Here is a 20,200-nt window from a genome sequence, read left to right on the forward strand (position 1 = left end):
GACGTCAGGTTTCGTCATCTCTCCGCGCCTTTTTCGACCTGCCACGAGACAGTTCAGGTGTGTTCGACAAGAGCTCAGCTACCTCCGACTAGACAAAGGATTGTAGTGGCAAACGACCATAGCCTACATTGGTGAGCCGGACATTAAAACTCATCGAATTCACAATTTCGCTTGGAGAACAAATATTTTACCAGGTACGTGACAAAATGAGCGAACCCGTGGTCGGCCACGTGGCCGTCAAGCCGCCGCCATTTTGGTCCGAGAACCCAGCACTCTGGTTCGCCCAGTTGGAGAGCCAATTCGTCCTCGCTAATATATCCCACGACGAAACGAAATACAGCCACGTAGTCGCGAGTTTATCGGAACGTATGGCTACCGAAGTTCAGGACATTTTGGCCACTCCTCCGAATACCGACAAGTACAAAGCAATTAAACGGGCACTGATCGACCGCATGTCCCAGTCCGAAGCCCAACGTCTCGAAAAGCTTCTACGTACCGAAGAGCTCGGCGACCGCACGCCATCGCAATTCCTTCGACGCTTAAGAACTCTCGCAGGTCACACGGTTACGGAGGACCTACTCAGAAGTATTTGGTTGTCCCGTCTTCCCACCGATATACAGAAGATACTAACCGTATCCGAGGGCACACTCGAATCTCTCGCTAAGATCGCCGACCGCCTTAGCGAATTGTACCCCTCGACATCGAATATCTCCGCCACGTCTACGGCCTCTGCCACGGTCGATCCCAGAATCGCCGCGCTCGAAGTGCAAATCTCCGAACTCTCAAAACAAATCTCCGAGATGTCACGACAATATGGCCGCTCTCCACCTCGCCGCCGTTCCTCGAGCCGTGGAAGACTCGGTCGACGCTCCCCACCTAACACCTTCCCGAACAATGTCTGCTGGTACCATGCAAAATTTGGCGCGAATGCCCGACGCTGCCGACCACCTTGTTCGATGGGAAACGAGAACGGGAGTCAGTAGAGACGGCGACTGATTCCAAAAATTTAAGCCGTCGCTTATTCATCACGGATCGTACGTCCAAAGTCACATTCTTAATCGACACTGGCACCGATGTCTCCGTTTATCCAGCTTCACGCCTTCCAAAGCGCCGCGCAGAAGACTATCAACTCTTCGCAGCGAACGGCACAGCAATCAAGACATACAGCTACGTAACAATCACGCCAGACTTCTCTCTTCGACGAAACTTTACATGGCGATTCATCGTAGCCAACGTCACACAACCATTGATCGGTGCCGATTTTTTATCCCATTATGGACTTCTCCCAGACCTTCGCAGCAAACGTCTCATCGACTCGACAACGAAACTGGTCAGCCAAGGACATATCCTCAGCGTCACTTCACCGTCAGTACGAACTATTGCTGGCAATTCTTCTTATCATCGACTACTGAGCGAGTTTCCCGAGATAGCACGTCCATCTCCAACCATCGCACCCGTCCGACACTCCACCGTCCATCATATTATCACGACGCCTGGACAACCAGTGCGCTGCAAACCCCGGCGACTTGCGCCGGACAAATACATTCTGGCTAAGCGCGAGTTCGAATTCATGCTCGCTCAAGGGATCTGCCGACCGTCCACCAGCAGCTGGTCATCGCCATTACACCTCGTCCCAAAGAAGAACGACCAGTGGCGACCCTGCGGTGACTACCGTCTACTCAACGCACGAACTGTACCCGACCGTTATCCTGTCCCTCACATAGAAGACTTCGCATCCACTCTTCACGGTTGTGGGTACTTCTCAACCGTTGACCTTGTCCGTGCTTTCCACCACATCCCTATAGCTCCAGAGGATATCCCTAAGACGACCGTCACCACACCGTTTGGACTATACGAGTTTAACTTCATGTCTTTTGGTTTGTGTAACGCCGCGCAAACATTCCAGCGCTTCATGGACGAAGTTACTCGTGACCTCGAATTTTGTTACGTCTTCATCGACGACATACTTATAGCGTCCCGGAATGAAACTGAACATCTGCAGCACCTACGCAAGTTATTTACCAAACTTCGTGACTACGGTGTTGTAATCAACGCATCAAAATGCGTATTCGGAAAGCAAGAAGTACAATTCCTCGGGTATCTGGTCAACCCAAAAGGAATCCGCCCACTTCCGCAAAAAGTCGAGGCAATTATCGAGTTCTCTAGACCAACTACCGTCCGCGATCTACGCCGATTCCTGGGACTAGTCAATTTCTATCGCCGCTTCATACGCAATGCAGCTCTCATCACTTCAGAACTCAACAAACTGCTTCAGGGCAACCCGAGTCCGAAAGATCACCTCGAGTGGACCTCCGATGCCGACAGCGCTTTCCGCAACGTAAAGAACGCCGTTGCTAGTGCCGCACTCCTAGCCCACCCGTCACGAAACGCGCATCTCTCCCTAATGGTTGATGCATCATCCACCGCCGTAGGAGCATCTTTACAGCAGAGGATCGACGGACACTGGCAGCCGTTGGCATTTTTCAGCCAGAAACTATCGGAACCCCAGAAAAAGTGGTCCGCATACGACCGGGAGCTGTACGCTGCCTACTCTGCCGTCAAGAAATTTAAACACATGCTCGAGGGAAGGCAGTTCACTCTATTCACCGATCACAAGCCGCTGACCTTCGCCCTGAAACAGAAACCTGAAAGGGCATCACCCCGACAGTTTCGCTATTTAGACTTCATATCACAATTCACCACGGACATCCGTCACGTCGAGGGTACAAACAACATCCCTGCAGATGCCTTGTCTCGAATAGAGCCTATCACACAGGCGATCGACTTCCAAGCACTCGCCTCCGCCCAAGAGTCTGATGACGAACTGGGACAGCTCCTCCGTTCCAATACAGGTCTCCAGCTTAAACGAATCACCATTCCGAACACCACGGCACAACTCTACTGTGACACATCCACGCTCAACGCCCGTCCCTTTGTCACCAAAGACTTCCGACAGCAGGCGATTGCCTCACTGCACGGGTTGTCACACCCCGGGTGAGAGCCACATGCCGCCTCGTTAAAAAGTCCTTCGTGTGGCCCGACATCGAGCGTGACTGCAAAAAGTTCGTGCGTAGCTGTATTGCGTGCCAGAAGAACAAGATCACCCGGCACACCGTCTCACCGACTGGATCATTGCCCCGCCAAATCAGCGATTCGACCACGTCCACATTGACATCGTTGGACCGCTTTCGCCATCCAACGGCTTCACATATTGCCTTACGGCAATCGACCGTTTCTCCCGTTGGCCGGAAGCATTTCCCATGTCGGAGATCACAGCTGCCGCCGTAGCCAAAACATTTTTTGATGGCTGGATTGCTCGTTTTGGCGTTCCACAGCGGCTAACGACTGATCAGGGACAACAATTTGAGTCCCACCTGTTCAAAGCACTCACAGCGCTGACAGGTACGTCGAGAATCCGCACCACCGCCTTTCACCCAGCCGCCAACGGAATCATCGAGCGATTCCACAGGCAACTCAAGGCAGCGATCAGGTGCCACTCTTCTGACCGCTGGACAGACGACCTACCCATCGTGCTCTTGGGAGTCCGGACCGCGTACAAGGACGACATCAACGCAACCGCAGCCGAGCTGGTCTACGGACAAACGCTGCGCTTGCCCGGAGAATTCTTTGTCAACAACAACGACAACACAGTTGACGCGTCCGATTTCGTCTCCGATCTCCGGGGCAGGATGCGACGACTGCGCCCCGTCTCACCGCGCAAGCACGGCAACCACCAAACGTTTGTGTTCCACGACCTACAGACCTGCTCCCACGTCTTCGTACGCCACGATGCCATACGTAAACCTCTACAGCCCCCATACGATGGTCCGTTCCAAGTACTCCAGCGCTCCGACAAAACGTTCAGGATTAACATCAACGGCAAGGAGGTGACGGTTACTATCGACCGCCTCAAACCAGCCTTTGTCGCCGACCCTACAACTTCTGTCCCAACCAGCACGGAAGAGGGACCCCCACCACCAACAGACCTAGAGACGACCCAACCACCCGTCACAACCCGCTCCGGACGACGGGTACGCTTCAACCTGAAGTATCGTTAACACTCGCGGGGGAGTACTGAGGCGCTAACGCCTACAGTTGCCACCAGTGGGCCTGGAGAGGATGACGTCAGGTTTTGTCATCTCTCCGCGCCTTTTTCGACCTGCCACGAGACAGTTTAGGTGTGTTCGACAAGAGCTCAGCTACCTTCGACTAGACAAAGGATTGTAGTGGCAAACGACCAAAGCCTACAAACTAAATAATGTAATAAGCTAGATGTTAAAATAGACTTTTTAATCATTCTATTTCAAAGACTTTTAAAACCTTTAAAATTTGAATGTATAATTTTCTTTTACATAATAATATTTTTGTTTTATTATCTATTTCAGTTATTCAATATAATTCATTTATCATGAGGCAACTGAAATTCAATGATAAATGAGATAAAAATGTATACATTATAGATGTAAATACAAAAATAATTAGAAAAAATAGGCTGTTTATTTTAGTGTGTGATCTGCTCAAAGATTGTACATTTATTACAACAGATGTATATCAATAGTAAAAATATTAAAATCAACATCCAGTTATTAAATCTCATTTCATATTGTTTTATACAATGCATCAAATTTCAATCAAATAATGTTATTATATTAAATTAGAAAATATAGGAAAATAGACTTTATAAATATAAGTTATATAAATGTTATTTAATTTATAATAATTAAATTTTATATAATACCTTTACTTGTACATTGCATCCAAAGAAAGTATTGTTTACTTCATCAGGAAAGACAATACTTCCAAATACGAGAGGTGCTGCTAAATGATCAGATAAATAGACTTTTTCTAAGATATTTTCCGTCTTAAATCCTTTAAATAAAATATAAAACTATTTTAGATGAAAACAGTTCAAAAAGATTTTCAAAGGATAATTATTAAGCTAGTTTATGAATTGAGAATTATTTGTTTTATTAATAAAAATCTCTATCCACCATTATAAAAAATTTTTAACTTTTTTAAAATTAAATATAATGAAAAGCACACTGCTTTAATGGAGCAGCCTAGAGAACAGAACATAGGCAGTATCCATTCTAATATTATATAAATAAATTTTATAATATTTTGAGATCTTGCATTTATTTTGGAAAAATAATATATAAAGAAATTAAAATTATAATCAAATGAGCAAAAAGTTATTCACAATGACAGGATGCAATTTTTAATCCTATGTTTACTTTATTTAATTTAAAATATATGCTCTCAATCTCAAATTAGTAGTGTCTTGCTCCTGTATGGTACATAATACTTTTCCCGATAACAACGGAGTCATGCCATTCATCTATGTAACTCGGTTCTGGGGAAAGTTTTGAATTGAAATCATGTGACTTCTGGTGTACACCAGAAGGCATGTGATATTCAATTCAAAAATATATACATATAAAAGTATAATTAATTGGGGTCTCCTGCCTCCAAGCTTTCCATATCTTGTCTCAACTTTCATCTCTCTAACACCGTTCTAAGGAAGGACAGGCAACAGGCGACAGTGGGAATTTATAGGTCTACAATTTTTTAAAATTGCAGCCTAATTCTTCTTACAAAAGAAAAGAAGTGTTTGAAATTTAATTGCTTTACCTTTAATACGTAATCCTTTTAATTTATTTTTGACATTTTTCATTATTTCGATAACATGAGAACTAGTTGGAGTAAAATATACCATGCCTGATGTATCTGCCAATGGAGTTAGATTATCTGGAAGAGAATCTACAGAAAAACTTTCATATACAGTTGGTTCATGAATATACAATGACTTTATTTCTCCACGCATCCATAAGACGAGTGCTGAGAAAAACAATGGTACAATAAGCTCCAATAAAGTCACAAAAGGGTGTCTGTATTGTTGAATAAAGTTTTTCCATAGTAAAATATACAGATGGTTGAGTTTTATGGAAAGTCCTTTTGCAATTAATTTCATTATGAAGTTTATTAGTCAATCTGTAAAAATAGAATTAAAAAATTTGTTTGTATGAAAAAATATGTTATATTTATAAAGCTTTCTATGATAAAAATTATAATATAATTGAATAATTATAAAAAAAATTACAAAAGATTAAAACCTAAACTCTTCCCTGATGATAATTCAATCTACTAAATTATGCTCAATGTTAAGTAAAGCACTCAGTTTGCCATGTTGAGTAAATATCCATAGAAAACAATTTGTTGCTTATCATTACAGCTATTGTACTTTATCACAAAATTGAGATTTTATATTAACCCCTTTTTGGTTAATGTTACCTTAGATGCCAAGATGGCAGCTCATTTCTGATTCCAGCAAGGAAACAGTGGGACGCATGTTCTAACCTATTCTAATAATTTGGTTGCTAATAACTATGATAATTTATTAGAATAGGTTAGGTTAGGTTAGGTTAAGTTAGAACCTGTGTCCCACTGTTTCCTTGCTGGAATCAGAGACGAGCCGCCATCTTGGCGCCTAAAGTAACATTAACCAAATTTTTTTATTCCTCATAATTAAAGAAGCGAAAGTTAAATCTGAATAACTTAATGCATTCCATTAAACCATCACAAAAACATAAATAAATCTCTACATTTTTCTGCTTTCTTGCAGATCAAATGAATACCTTTCTTAATTCCAAGTATTTTCATCCTCTCAGTTCATCATTAGGAGTACAAAAACTATCAACAGTTGAGTCCATACAATATTCAGGATTATACTTGTTTTTTGCTTCCAAGAAAATAGATAGGTGTAAATGTTAAGATCATTAGAGAAGTAAACTTATTAACATAAATTAATTGGCAAAATTCAAATTACAAAAAAATATTCTCTTTGATTCTTAGTTAAACTAAAAATAAGTTGCTATTACCTTTATTCTCAATAAATAATTAAACTGATATATCTAATTATAACAGTGTGCTATGTAATTTAGTAACTCTTTATATGTAAGATTTTTCATGATGCCAGTCTTTTCTACTTCAGGACAAGCATGAAAGAAACCCACAAATGAACACACAATAAATGACAGAGAGATTAAAATGGATGGTGGGATGGTTTGCCTATTTTCCTTCTAATGAAAACATGACTAAGAATGAACATACAAGGCATGTAAGGTATAATCTCTTATAACTTAATAACAAATTACATTAAAAATTAAATTAGTCACTTGAAACTACAGTCTAAGCAATTTTTTCTAAATAGTTGCAATTCTCTCTAAACATCCTTTCCAGTAGGAAACAACAGAAAACATTCCTTTCTGAGAAAATTCTCAGGTGGCAAATGTGAAGTTGAGTAGCGAGACAAGAGAACCTTGGACACTGGAGCTGTAAGCCTGAAGAGGGATTAAATAATATCAATCCAAAATGCATCGTAAGTAGGCAAATAAAGTGAATCGTTTTAATCTTGGTCTCTGTTTATTGCAGATAATTAAGAAATACATGATAAAGATCACTAGTCTCACTACTAGAAGAAACTTTTACTCGTCTTTTTTTATCTGTAACCTCTTACATACATTTTTAGACCCTATTTTACAATGAAGTTTTCACAACTCCCTCTTATAGTGTGAAAATCAAATCTCTGAATGGGCAAAATCTAAAATTTTCATTTTTCCATACAATTTCAACATATCAAACATTAATAAATATGCAACACACTCCTTCATAAACTGTATTTATTTCATAAGCATAAACTTTAGTTTTTCCAAATTATTACAACCATCTGAAATTTTTAGTCCACCCCTATAATGGTCACCATCTCTAATTTAAAAAATGTTGCCCTATGTGAAAAAAACCCTCAGTTCTAGTCAACTCACTTGATGAAAACTACTCTGCAATAAAATATACTGTATCTATAAGCAGAAGTGTAATGACATTTCAACAGAATGTTCATTTGTACAAATTTCGTTAGGCCCACCAATGGCCAAGCAATTCCTAAACACTGGGAGTTTGGTCGTAGTTTTGCACCTCTCCCAGACGGGCTGGCCACGTGCAGTTTTCCAGGTTTTCCTCATGTCCGTAACCCCCAAATAGGGGCCAGTTACCCTTAAAAAGACCTCCATGGAGGCATCCCCTTAGGCAGATCACCCAAGCGATGCATTGCCATAACTTAACAAAACAAACAAACGAACAAATTTCTTTGCTTTTCAATTTGAACATTTTATCAGTCAGTCTAAAAGTATAGCAGTTAGCAGTCTCGAAAAATAGGGAAAAAGTGCGCCTTACAACCGAGAACGCAGGCGTAGCTTCTCCGCGGCAGTTGGAGCAAACTGCTCCAGGCGCACGAATCATGAGGATGCCAAGTTAGAAAGGGAGAAATAAAATTGTAAAAACATTTGTAAAAAATTTTCGATTTGCCAGAATTTCTATAAAATATACAAAAGATTTTTAAAAAGTTTTTTTAAATGAATAAAACTAAACGAAATATCAACGAGAAGGCGATGCGTACAAAAATGGTCGTTGCGAATTGGATTTTTTTCAATAATTAACGGTTATTTTGGGAGTAAGGCATGTTTCTGAAATTATCGTACAGGAATTATCCGGTTAATGTTACCCTATGTATACAAAATGGCAGCTCGTCTCCAATTCCAGCAATCAGAAGACAGGAAACAGTAGGGATGCACGTTCTAACCTAACCTAACATATTCTAATAATTTGGTTGCTAATAATTATGGTAATTTATTAGAATAGATTAGGTTAGGTTAGAACGTGCATCCCCACTGTTTCCTGTCTTCTGATTGCTGGAATCGGAGACGAGCCGCCATTTCGTATACCTAGGGTAACATTAACCCATTATCGTACATCGTACGGCGCCTGAAATAATCTTACAAATAGGAACACACGAATTTAAAATAAAGAATACAGAAACGTAAAATATTGTGGTGTACAGGATAGACGCACAATAAATACAAGATTTATTTACACAAAAATGGTATTTTATTAACAGTCCGAGCAGCTCTATGTACACGCGATTCTTTCGGATCCCAACCAGGCAATTCCAATGTACAGAAAATTGGTACGTAGTAACTTTGTGATAACAAAAGATGGGAACACGTGTTCGCGACAATGACTTTTCTTTGTTTAGATATTTTCCGAAGTATTACAACTAACTTAACCTATCCTAAACTAACTTACTAACTAGAAAACAAAAGGAAAGGAAGAGAGAAGAGGTGAGAAGAAGAAAAAGATTTGGTGGGGTACCCGGGTCTTCCGTAGATCGTCACTCTTCTAAAACGGGGAATTTCGCTCGATCCGCTTTCAACTGTCCTCTCTATATCTCTGAACTTGATGATCCTGACGATCAGAAGTCCTTCAATTCTTTGTCGTCAGTCTATCTCGTTCGTCTTCTTGCAGACAACTTAAGGTCCCTCCGTCCTGCTAATCGGCAATCTTGACCTTCTCTCCATCTGCCTCTCTCGAACGCTAGCCCAAGAATGACCCACACCACTCCCTGACTTGCCTCAGGGTATTTCGTTTTACACCCTTCGTTTCCGGTGTTCTTCCTCGAAATTGCGCCCCCACCAGTGGAAAGAAAAGACCGTTAGAAAATTCGAAGAAAAGATATAGAACAAAAGATTAAGGAAACTTAATATTAGGCTTACGCTACATATATATACAACAATATGGCGTATCGCCACAATATAATAAATAATAAGTAACAAAGATAAATAAATAATAATACTGACAGCAATTAATATAAAAATAATAAAATAATAAAGATACAGTATGTATTGTATATGGAAGAGTGGACGCAAACTACGAGTTCCTACCTTGCAGTTCCTTTTTTATGTTTAATTTCCATGTTAAAAGTAACCCGACTGTATCACTGGCATTAATACAACCATCAATTAATTTGCTTTTATAAATTTTAATTTTTTCTTTGCTCATTGCCAATGTGGGAAAATGGAGAACATTAACCTCTTAACAGTGGAACAGTCAGACGCCGCGCTACCAGTTAGTTGTGAAGTAGAAGCGTGGGAAATTTTTTAAGAATTTTCCCACGCGTTTTTCTCGTTTCCGTTTAGGAAAAAAAAATTTTAAACAGTTACGTCTTGTAAAGAAAAAATCGTTCTTTATTGTCACATAATTTTTTTATATATGAATTTTTTTCGCGGTATTTTTTTGCTAAAATTTTTTTTTCAAATTTATATTAAATTCTTTTTTGATTTTCCATTCGTTACGATTTTTTCAAAAGTTTTGAATTTATTTTCAATTTTATATAATATTTTAAAGTTTTAGGCATTTAAGTCATGACAATTTTTTTCAACCTGCGAATCAAATGCAAGAAAATGTAATTGACAGTTAACGAATTTCATCCGTAACGGTAGATGACGTAAAAGTTGTTATGTTTATAACTATGACGCCTGGCGGCTTTTCCCCCAGACTGAAATGTGGGTGAAGGTCGTCTCGTGTTCTACTTTCTGTAGAAGTGACGTAATCATTGTAAATAAAAGAAAATTTCAGTATATCTTTTATTTAAAATTTTAAAATTCGTTGTTCAAATTTACACCGAAATATTAAAGCGGTTTAAAATATTAGCATTTGGTAAATAAACTTACTTTACGTATAATAAATTTAAATAAATTAAACTTTAAGAAACAACAACAATGAAAAAAATGTAGAAATATTTTTATATTCATCTTCAGATTTATTACATATGAGATCGTCATTGACCAATATTTAATTCTGAAATCAATATTCATCATTGGCATGCATCAGAAAAAAAATGCATAACTTCCCTAAAACACTGTGGCTAAACGCCATTATTGTAATGTATAGTTTTAATTAGTCTAACGTATTTTATTGTATATTAGAATATATTTTCCTTCCTCCTTCCTAGTACTATTATCTTCCCTTCTTGGTATTTTCTCCTGACCGGTGCATAATGGCTCAACAGCAGGTGGCCCCTTAGGACAGTGAACGGTATGCGGCCCTCAGGCTATAACGGGGACGAAGGAGGTCATTCTTTGGCCAAGACTCGAGAAGGAAAGACGCGAGAGGTAGCTCTCCACTACATTTTTGGGACCACGTGGAGAGAACAAAGAAGTACGAAGGAACGTAGAAAAATTCGGATCGAAAGAAGAGAAGATCAAGAATATTTTTTTGTCCCCATCGGTCAAGTACTTTACGTTTTAGTGACGAAGTTACATCGTTCGTGATTAAGAAGAGGTCCACCAACCATTGTATATAACGCACCGTGATAACGTTGTAAAAATTTGGGTACCATTTTCTCTTTCAGTCTATTCTTTTACTTTATTCGTCCTCATTGTCCCATTATCCTAATTTAGTTATAATTAGTTATAAGGTGTATATATTTATGTGTCGGGAAGAGAGATTTTTTTGTATTGCTGGCATCCTATAAGTTCCTGTATATTATCACGCAAATTAAAGGTTCTGTTTTTTTTCAAAATCCAAGATTCTTTGTAATCGGTATTCGCGTAGCTCACAACACACTTCACTGAGAGGGTCCGCTTCACTCTGAAAAAGCGAAGTCTACGTCGGCAATCCAATATACGACCTACTTTCTCTAACATAGTAAAACGAAGTAATTTACAGTACAACAATACACATAAACACTAACCATAATAATCAAATCAAATTGTTAAAGTATAAGTTTTTCTAAAAAACCTCTAATCGATCTTTGATGTAGTTCTACGTTTTAGCACTAAATTGGTACACATGTCTAAATAACACGCTTATAAATACTAAAAAACAAATGTTTCGAAACTAGAACTACATAATTATATGCACAAATAAATTAGTAGTCCAATAATACATACTTCCACTTATATCCAAGTATTATATCCAAAGATCAGTTCTCGTTAATTGTCGAAAAATAAATTATTTTCAACTTTTCTTTCTGAATTTAGAACTAATTCACAGTAAACTTTACGCCTTAAAATATCCATTGCAATCAACGCAAAACCTATCAATCCACGTAATAAAAATTTATCGTAGCGAACTTCAAAAAATAATGAGAAAATACAAACATCAAACCGCACTCTACGAAATCTGGCGCGAACTGATCATATCCAATAGACAAAACGAAAATGCTCTTGTCCAATGTCATCGGGTGACAAAAAGTTTCTAAATAAACGCTAAAAGTTTTAAAGAATTCTTCCACAAAAACCGATGAATTTAATTAATACACAATAACTAAATCTGTTTAATAAAGATTAATAATTTACCACTATAATTATGCAAATTAGATATAAAAAAGATCACTGCGTAAATTCTCCCGCCGACTATACGTCATGGGAAAACTTACGACGTCAATGCGATTGAAGCTTTCCCACTAAACACTGACAATTTTATATAATTATATAATTAATCCAGTCAAATATAAATAATATAAAATGTCTAGATCTGTTTAATAAAGATTATCACAAATATTATTACAAATATGCAAATTAGATATGAGATAGGTCACTAGGAAATCTCCGCCAAGATAAAAATAGCTTTCGGTCACGTGCTCACCAAGAAATATGTTTAAAATTTAATTTTTCAGCTTACATAAACCGTACAATAAATGAGTATTTCTTCGAAAGAAGTCGATATACACGAATAAATAATAATTATTTAATAATGCTTTTATCCATTTTAAGTTGATATTGTAAAAATTAAGCCATTTAATCTGTGTGGCTTTTATAATTTAGAGTTTCCGAGTATTTTACTGTGAAATTCAATTTAGTAAACAGAAACAAAGTTAGGTTATTAAGTATAAACAGCACAATACAATAATTTATACGTAAGTTGAGTGTAAATACAGAAAAAAATCGACTTATATCAAAGATGGGACAAACAAGCTTACATCCCCAGAACAGAGCTTATAATTCGTTGTTATTTTCAGCCTGTTTCTACTTCGATTGTTTTATGTTGGTAAAAAGTTGATATTTTAAGATAAAAGTACATCTTCTTAGTGAAGAAAGATAAAAGTATCGAAATATAATATTCACACACACAAAAATATTCATGTATGTCGATATTAGAAATTTGGAATGAATTATAGAATGTCCTCGATAGACATATCGAGTGATTGTCTGTTTCTTCTGTCGTATTTTGTTTTTCTACGTGAAAATAAGATATCTTTTAGAACTATTGATAATATAAACATTTTGTTTCCTTATATATTACCTTCAATTACAGATGCAAACTTTAACACGTGGAGCATGTGACAAAGTATTACTATATCCATTATTACTTTATTTTGAATACACCTGAGACCCATGACAATATATATTAACCTACTCTAAGTATTATTATTTTATTTAAAAGTCATTTTAAACGTTATTATTACATCAAATTATGAAATGGAATGTTCCAAGTATAAGGGTAAGAGGTAGGGGAAAGACCCCATGCGTGGGGAAAAAATGTGTTTTTATTAAAAATATAATAAAATTTACTTATATTTACGTAAAATATCGACAATTTTCTTTTGGAGAAATGTTTCTTGATAAAATTAATTATCTATATGAATGAAACTTTCAATAATACATTAGTTACAATGACTGACTATCCTTTATTATCCTTTCTGCAGTATGTCTTATTAAACATAGTTTCCTAGATTATAGCATAATAATGTGTATAAAAACTAATAATTCTGTTAATTTGTAAACGCAGATATTTTCACATAAAAAACATACTGCACCCTCTGTATATTTAACGTCAGTTATTTGCGATTGAATTTTTCTAAATAAACCAGTTTAATCCATAATTTATTTGACAGAAAGAAATTGTTTATGGCCTGTATTCCATATATCTAATGTTTTTCTCATGATATTATTTCAAATATCGAAAAAAAAAAAAATACATTTATAATTTCGACATACATGAATATTTTTGTGTGTGTGAATATTATATTTCGATACTTTTATCTTTCTTCACTAAGAAGATGTACTTTTATCTTAAAATATCAACTTTTTACCAACATAAAACAATCGAAGTAGAAACAGGCTGAAAATAACAACGAATTATAAGCTCTGTTCTGGGGATGTAAGCTTGTTTGTCCTATCTTTGATATAAGTCGATTTTTTTCTGTATTTACACTCAACTTACGTATAAATTATTGTATTGTGCTGTTTATACTTAATAACCTAACTTTGTTTCTGTTACTAAATTGAATTTCACAGTAAAATACTCGGAAACTCTAAATCAGGGGTGTCCAACCCGCGGCCCGCGGGCAGCATGCGGCCCAATAAACGTGTAAACAAAACCGACAATTTTTTATATTTTTTTATTATTTATTTATTTCAACAGCATAAATTTAACAAAGAAGTTTCACAAAGCCGTAAACGTTTATACATATTTTATTTTTGAGTGGAAAAGAAATATTTTTAAATATTTGGAAATGTGTGAATGAGGAAGGAATACTAAATAAAGCTGGAGTTGTGACTGAAAGGATTATAGACCCCAAATCAAGGAAAAACAAAGAAAGGCCAAAAGATGAAAAGTAGTGAGAAAGGTTAAATAGATCTTCTGTTATGCAAATATTGACAAATATTAATTTTCCAACCTTCCTCACTTCTTTATCTTTTGTTTTTCCTCTCCTTTCCCTGCATTTGGGTCCATAATCCTTTGAGTCCCAACTCCAGCTTTATTTAGTATTCCGTCCAGTATTGCAAGATTTGGCTACTTTGCGCCAAATTTGGCTACCTTTTTCACTTTGGCGTAAAAATATCATTTGGCGCATTGGCTACTTTTTGGGCTATATATTATTTACAAATATATTAGTCGAATAAAAATGCACTTTAAAAGGGTGTTTCGTCGTTTTTTATTAATTAGAGACCCAAATAAAACAAATATTTGTGTTTTTCAAATAAATTTTTGTTTGTCTCCTTATAATAGATGAATTTATCTATTTCTAAGTAAAAATCGAAAGTGTCTGTAGAAGTAATTTTTTTAAATATTTTTTTTCCTGATAAAGTTTTAATACTTATTACTACAATCTAAATATGTTAATCCTTAAATGTACTTGTTTATTTAAGGATTGGGCCACAAGTATATTATATATACTTGTGGCCCATAACTCCATGACTTCTTCCAATGCGGCCCAATGAAACAAAAAGGTTGGACACCCCTGCTCTAAATTATAAAAGCCACACAAATTAAATGGCTTAATTTTTACAATATCAACTTAAAATGGATAAAAGCATTATTAAATAATTATTATTTATTCGTGTATATCGACTTCTTTCGAAGAAATACTCATTTATTGTACGGTTTATGTAAGCTGAAAAATTAAATTTTAAACATATTTCTTGGTGAGCACGTGACCGAAAGCTATTTTTATCTTGGCGGAAGATTTCCTAGTGACCTATCTCATATCTAATTTGCATATTTGTAATAATTTGCCGCATATTTGTAATATTTGCCGCAGCATAAAATAATCGTACTGTATCATAAAAAAATGAACATGGAGTGCGTTCTTTTATTGCTCTGCGTAACTCTGCGCCAGCGACATTCGTTTAAAAATTCCTGCGGTATGCGTTCCTACATTCCGGTGGGAGTGCGCGCCGTCGAACGGCAAAAACTGCCGCTCGTAGCAGTAGTTTACGGTGGAAAGCAACATGGCGTCCTCCATGACTCAGATAGTTTCGATTCCGGGTCCATTATGTGGTTTTATGAATGAGAATTTAGAAATTGTGAAAGCGCGAGTTAGCGCACGCGGTGATGTAAGTGTCTTTACGAATTTTTTTTCGAGGCTATTTTGAATGCTCTTTCAACAAATAATTTATTTTATGGTTAAATTTTACAATTGGGACCCTTCTTTTGACTTTAAAAGCTCATATTTTAGAATTATAGATTCCTCCATCACGATACTATCGATAGTGCGGGCGCCGCCATCTTTCTTTCTTTCACCGTCGTTCCTAAATGCCTACAAACAGCAGCGCACTCCTGTAGTAGCGGAGACGCAGAGCGACCGCTATTAAAGAACGCACCCATGGAGCAGTCACCAATTATGCCGAAAAGTCCGTTGTTCGCAGCCAGTCCGTTGCTCGAGTCACGTAACGGCCAAACAGAAAGTCCGTTGTTCGCAGCGTCCGTTATTCGAGGCGTACGTTATACGAGGCACCACTGTATTCTAAAACTTTTTGTCATGTGATAAAATTTTTACAGGAGCATCTCTATATGAATCAATTGGCGGCAAAATTTAATAGAGTGCGGTTTGGTTTTTCTGTGTTTCTCGTTTTTTCGAAGTTCACTGCGATAAATTTTTATTACGTGGATTCATAGATTTTGCGTTGTTTTTAACGGATAAAAGGTGGAAATTTTACTCTGAATATAGAACTTGTTTTTCAGAATATGCTACTTTACAGAAAGAAAAGTTGAAAATAATTTATTTTTCGACAATTTGCGAGAACTGATCTTTGTTTGGATGTAAATGAAGGCATGTATTATAGGTGTACTAATTTATTTCTGCATATAATTATCTAGTTCTAATTTCGAGACATTTATGGTTTTTAGTGTTTACAAGCGTGTTATTTAGACGTGTCTACCAATTTAGTGCTAAAACCTAGAACTACGTCAAAGAAGAATACAAAGTTCAATTAGCAAGTAGTCTCTTTATTAGCAAATTAATTTGTTGGTAGATTTTTTTACATTTAAAGTGTAATTAGATGAAACCAAATGGATGTGAACATAGAAAGTAGAATATGGCAAGACTAATAGATAAAACTATTCTTACATATTACTCGATCAGAAAAATTTATACTTGAAGAATTTTGTTTTGATAATTATTGCCTAGGGTTTATGTCGCAAATATTTTTCAGTTATATTTGTAATTACAGTTAATTCGAATAGTAATGGCGCTTAAATATTTATAGGATTAATTGAAGTTTTCGAATTTTGTTTGAGGAAACTGAGGAAGGCAAGAGTATCGACAGTTGTATAATGAACTGAATTTAAGTAAATTAGGTGACTTTGTATGTTTCGATGTAGTTTTTTATAATATTACGATATACGAACTTTCGATTTTGTAAATTGTATTATACTAAAAAATAAAGTTTTTCGTTATTCTCCTACTTAATGATGTATTTATAATGTTTCTGAACTAAATAATACTTATTAAATTGAAATCCAAGCTTTACAAAGTACTATGAATATTAGAGAAGACCGTTTTACTATAAACTACTACGTTTTACTACAGCTTACTCCAATGTTGATTCTACGAAAAGTAGGTCAGACAAGGACCGTTAGACTAATGACGTAGGCTGTTTACTTTTTCCGGTTGCATCGGTGCACTCCCGATAGCGTCATTTACAGAAGTCACACCTACTTTTTTCTGACGCGAGCCAATTAAAAATATTAATTTTTTCAACCAATCAGATGACGGCGGGAAATTTAAATTCGATTTATGTCGATAGATGGCCGTCTAAAATTTCATATTTATTTTAATTTTCTCTCTTTTATTGTAATTTCTCGAGAACTAAAGGATATTCCAAAACAAAGTTGGAGAACCCAACTACTCGTGAAAATTCTACGACTTCACGAAATGGTCCAGGTATTTTATAAGAATTTTTTAACGTCTATAGACGTCCCTCACCACTGCCACTCGATCGCCTTGGACGTCTATTTACGTCCCTTACTGTTAAGAGGTTAATGGTATCAGCCTCATTCCATTTAACTGTAGAGTCTTCTAGTTGTGCCATCTTGGACAATATGGTGTGTTGCAAAGCCCTTTTTCAATGTCGTATTTCTGCTCTTTGAGTCAAACGTTTAGGTTCCTTTTTTGCGATAACGTTAAAGTCTTTTTTTATTCCCAATTGCTGGTTCTCAAATGGTATTTTCAATACGTCTGTTTTTCTTGTTATCTTAGTTTATTTTAGTATGTTATATTTCATGGAAATTCAATATTAAAAAAATTTACAATATAGAAACTCGTAGTTCGCATCCACTCTGCTACATTGACAGCCGAGCCGAATGGCCGTGCGGTCAAGGTGTCAGCTTACCGCCCTCAGATCCAGGTTCGAATCTGGACCGAGTCGATTAATCCCCAGGAATTTTTCGGAATATGTCGGGCCCCATTGTGGGCCTGGCCAAACCCGTAATGAACTTGCTAAAAGAGGCCCTCTTAGTGCCCACAGGGCGGAAAGAGTTAAATAACATGCCTACATACTGTATCTTATTTATTATTTTCGTTAACTGCTGTCAGTATTGTTATTTATTTATTTTTGTTACTTATTTATCTTTCTCAGCGAAGATAAGGTGTTAGATTTTGTTTATATAATTTTTGCTGGGCACGTTTTATTTAATACTTATTTATCTTTAATTTATTTCATTTTGCGTTTTTGTATTCCTCATTTTAAATTCATATTTAAAATTATGTTTTCGAACGCTGCATTCCAAGTTTTGAAATACAGTAGAGCGTCGATAAATGGAACCAATTGGGGACTGGGGTCCTTCCAGTTAATGATTTGTTCCAGTTTCCGACTTTGTACGAAAAAATACATTAACCTGTCCGATGTTCAAATTTTTCTCCGTTGCGTATCGCTTCCTGTTGAATTTTTCTCCGTTGCGTGTCGCTTCGTGTTGAATTTTCGTCGATTTTAAGCCTAACGAAAATTTTTATAATAATCATCGAGGCTATCGTATCGTTAAAAATTATTTCTGCATTTTGTACAAACAAAATAAATATATTAAAGAATATAAAAAACATGACAATTATACTTTAGAAGTAAATTTAGTATCAAAAACATTCGATTCAGCACGACACAGTCCGACTGAAAATCGTTCCACTTTCCGACCATTCCACTTACCGACGTTCCACTTATCGGCGCTCTACTGTATTCCATTTCAAAAATTGTTCGGGGACGGATCTAGGTTTTTCGGGGCCTAGGGCTTATTGAAGTCCAACGGGGCCTTATTTTTTGTTAGATTAAGAATATTTAAATTAGGGTTTAAAATTTATTTTTAATAACATCAAAATCAGAGTTGAAATATATTTATTTATGAAATGGCGTTGAATGACGATAAGTGCTCATTTTTGAATTTTTCCGATTTGTGAGCACTAAAAGGGCTTTTTTTCCCAGGTCCATCATTGATTTGGCCAGGCTCACAATGGAGACGACCGGGCGGTGAGGGAAGGGTCCCGACATATTCGAGACAGATCATTCATGAAAAATTTATACACTAGACTAAACTTTTATATATTTTATAACTTTATATCTTATTGATAAAAATGAAAAAAAAATTATATTATTAATACCTTTAAATACAAATTAGGTTCATCCGTAATTTATATTGCATTCTAAGATAAATTCTGATAAATTTGCCTAGAACATTGTAATATTTTGTTCTTTAAATTCAAATTTTGATTACGTAGTTTTCTTTTTAAAATTATATAATATTTTAAATGATAATTTATTTTATTTCTACGATTATGTATCGTTATTAATTTATAAAAATTGAAATAAAATAACAAAAATATAGGCTCATCTTTTGTAATATGAATAATAAAATTTATCTGAATTGGATTGGATTGATGGCATAAGTTAACATAATGCGATCTGCCAAAAGGGATGCTGCTCAGATGGACTTTTAATTAAAAACTGGCTCCTGTATTCTGTTAAACACGTAAAGAAAACCCGAATTGCGGTTATAAATCATTGAATACCACAGTTGATCCCGAATTCGCACCTAACTAACGGGCTGACGACGTGAATTTTTGTAACATTTCTTCAAGTGTCTTACATCTAAATAGGAACTAGTTTTCTAGTAAATATTTTTGCACACTTTAACGCATTTTTTTTAAAACTCATTTTGCTCTGTGGGCACTATGAGGGCTTTTATTATTATTATTTTTTTAAATATTTTTCTAAAATCAAACTCATTATGGATGCTGCCAGGTCCATAATGGGGCTGCCGGGTGGTGAGGGACGGGGCCCGACATATCCGAACGGACCACCCCCCGAAAAATTCCTGGGGATAATACGACCCGTTCGGATTCGATCCCGGGTCCCCCAGAGCGGTAGGCTGCCACCTTGACCGCTCGGCCATCCGGCCGCCGGCCGTTCACTTTAACGTATCAATCAAATATTTTTCGCAATAATAAATTTAAGAAAAATAAAAATCCAGAAATAATATTTTAGTTATATAATTACACAGTAGTTATTTTAATGAATAATACGAAAAAATATTTTCTACATTCTCAATATTCGATAAAAAAAATCACGACATAAGTTAGTTGGCAATCCGAAGC

At 36.3% G+C, this 20,200-nt stretch overlaps 1 protein-coding gene across 3 annotated transcripts in view; it reads right to left on the reverse strand.

Annotated features, from left to right (window-relative positions):
- LOC136986769 (phospholipid-transporting ATPase ABCA3-like) overlaps nt 1–19,335 on the reverse strand; it is an 83,707-nt gene extending 64,372 nt beyond the window's left edge. For all 3 annotated transcript variants that reach the window (XM_067284371.1, XM_067284370.1, XM_067284368.1), the window contains exons 1-3: nt 19,208–19,335; nt 5,632–5,991; nt 4,739–4,869 (exon numbers count right to left, since the gene is read on the reverse strand). In XM_067284371.1, the coding sequence (XP_067140472.1) occupies nt 4,739–4,869; nt 5,632–5,971 (471 nt within the window). In that variant the 5' untranslated portion in view covers nt 5,972–5,991; nt 19,208–19,335. The remainder of the gene's footprint in view (nt 1–4,738; nt 4,870–5,631; nt 5,992–19,207) is intronic.
- Nucleotides 19,336–20,200: the final 865 nt, after the last annotated feature.

This window comes from Centruroides vittatus, unplaced genomic scaffold (genome assembly GCF_030686945.1).
Source record: "Centruroides vittatus isolate TY-2023 unplaced genomic scaffold, ASM3068694v2 scaffold_1172, whole genome shotgun sequence".
In the NCBI taxonomy this organism is placed as follows: Eukaryota; Metazoa; Arthropoda; class Arachnida; order Scorpiones; family Buthidae; genus Centruroides; species Centruroides vittatus.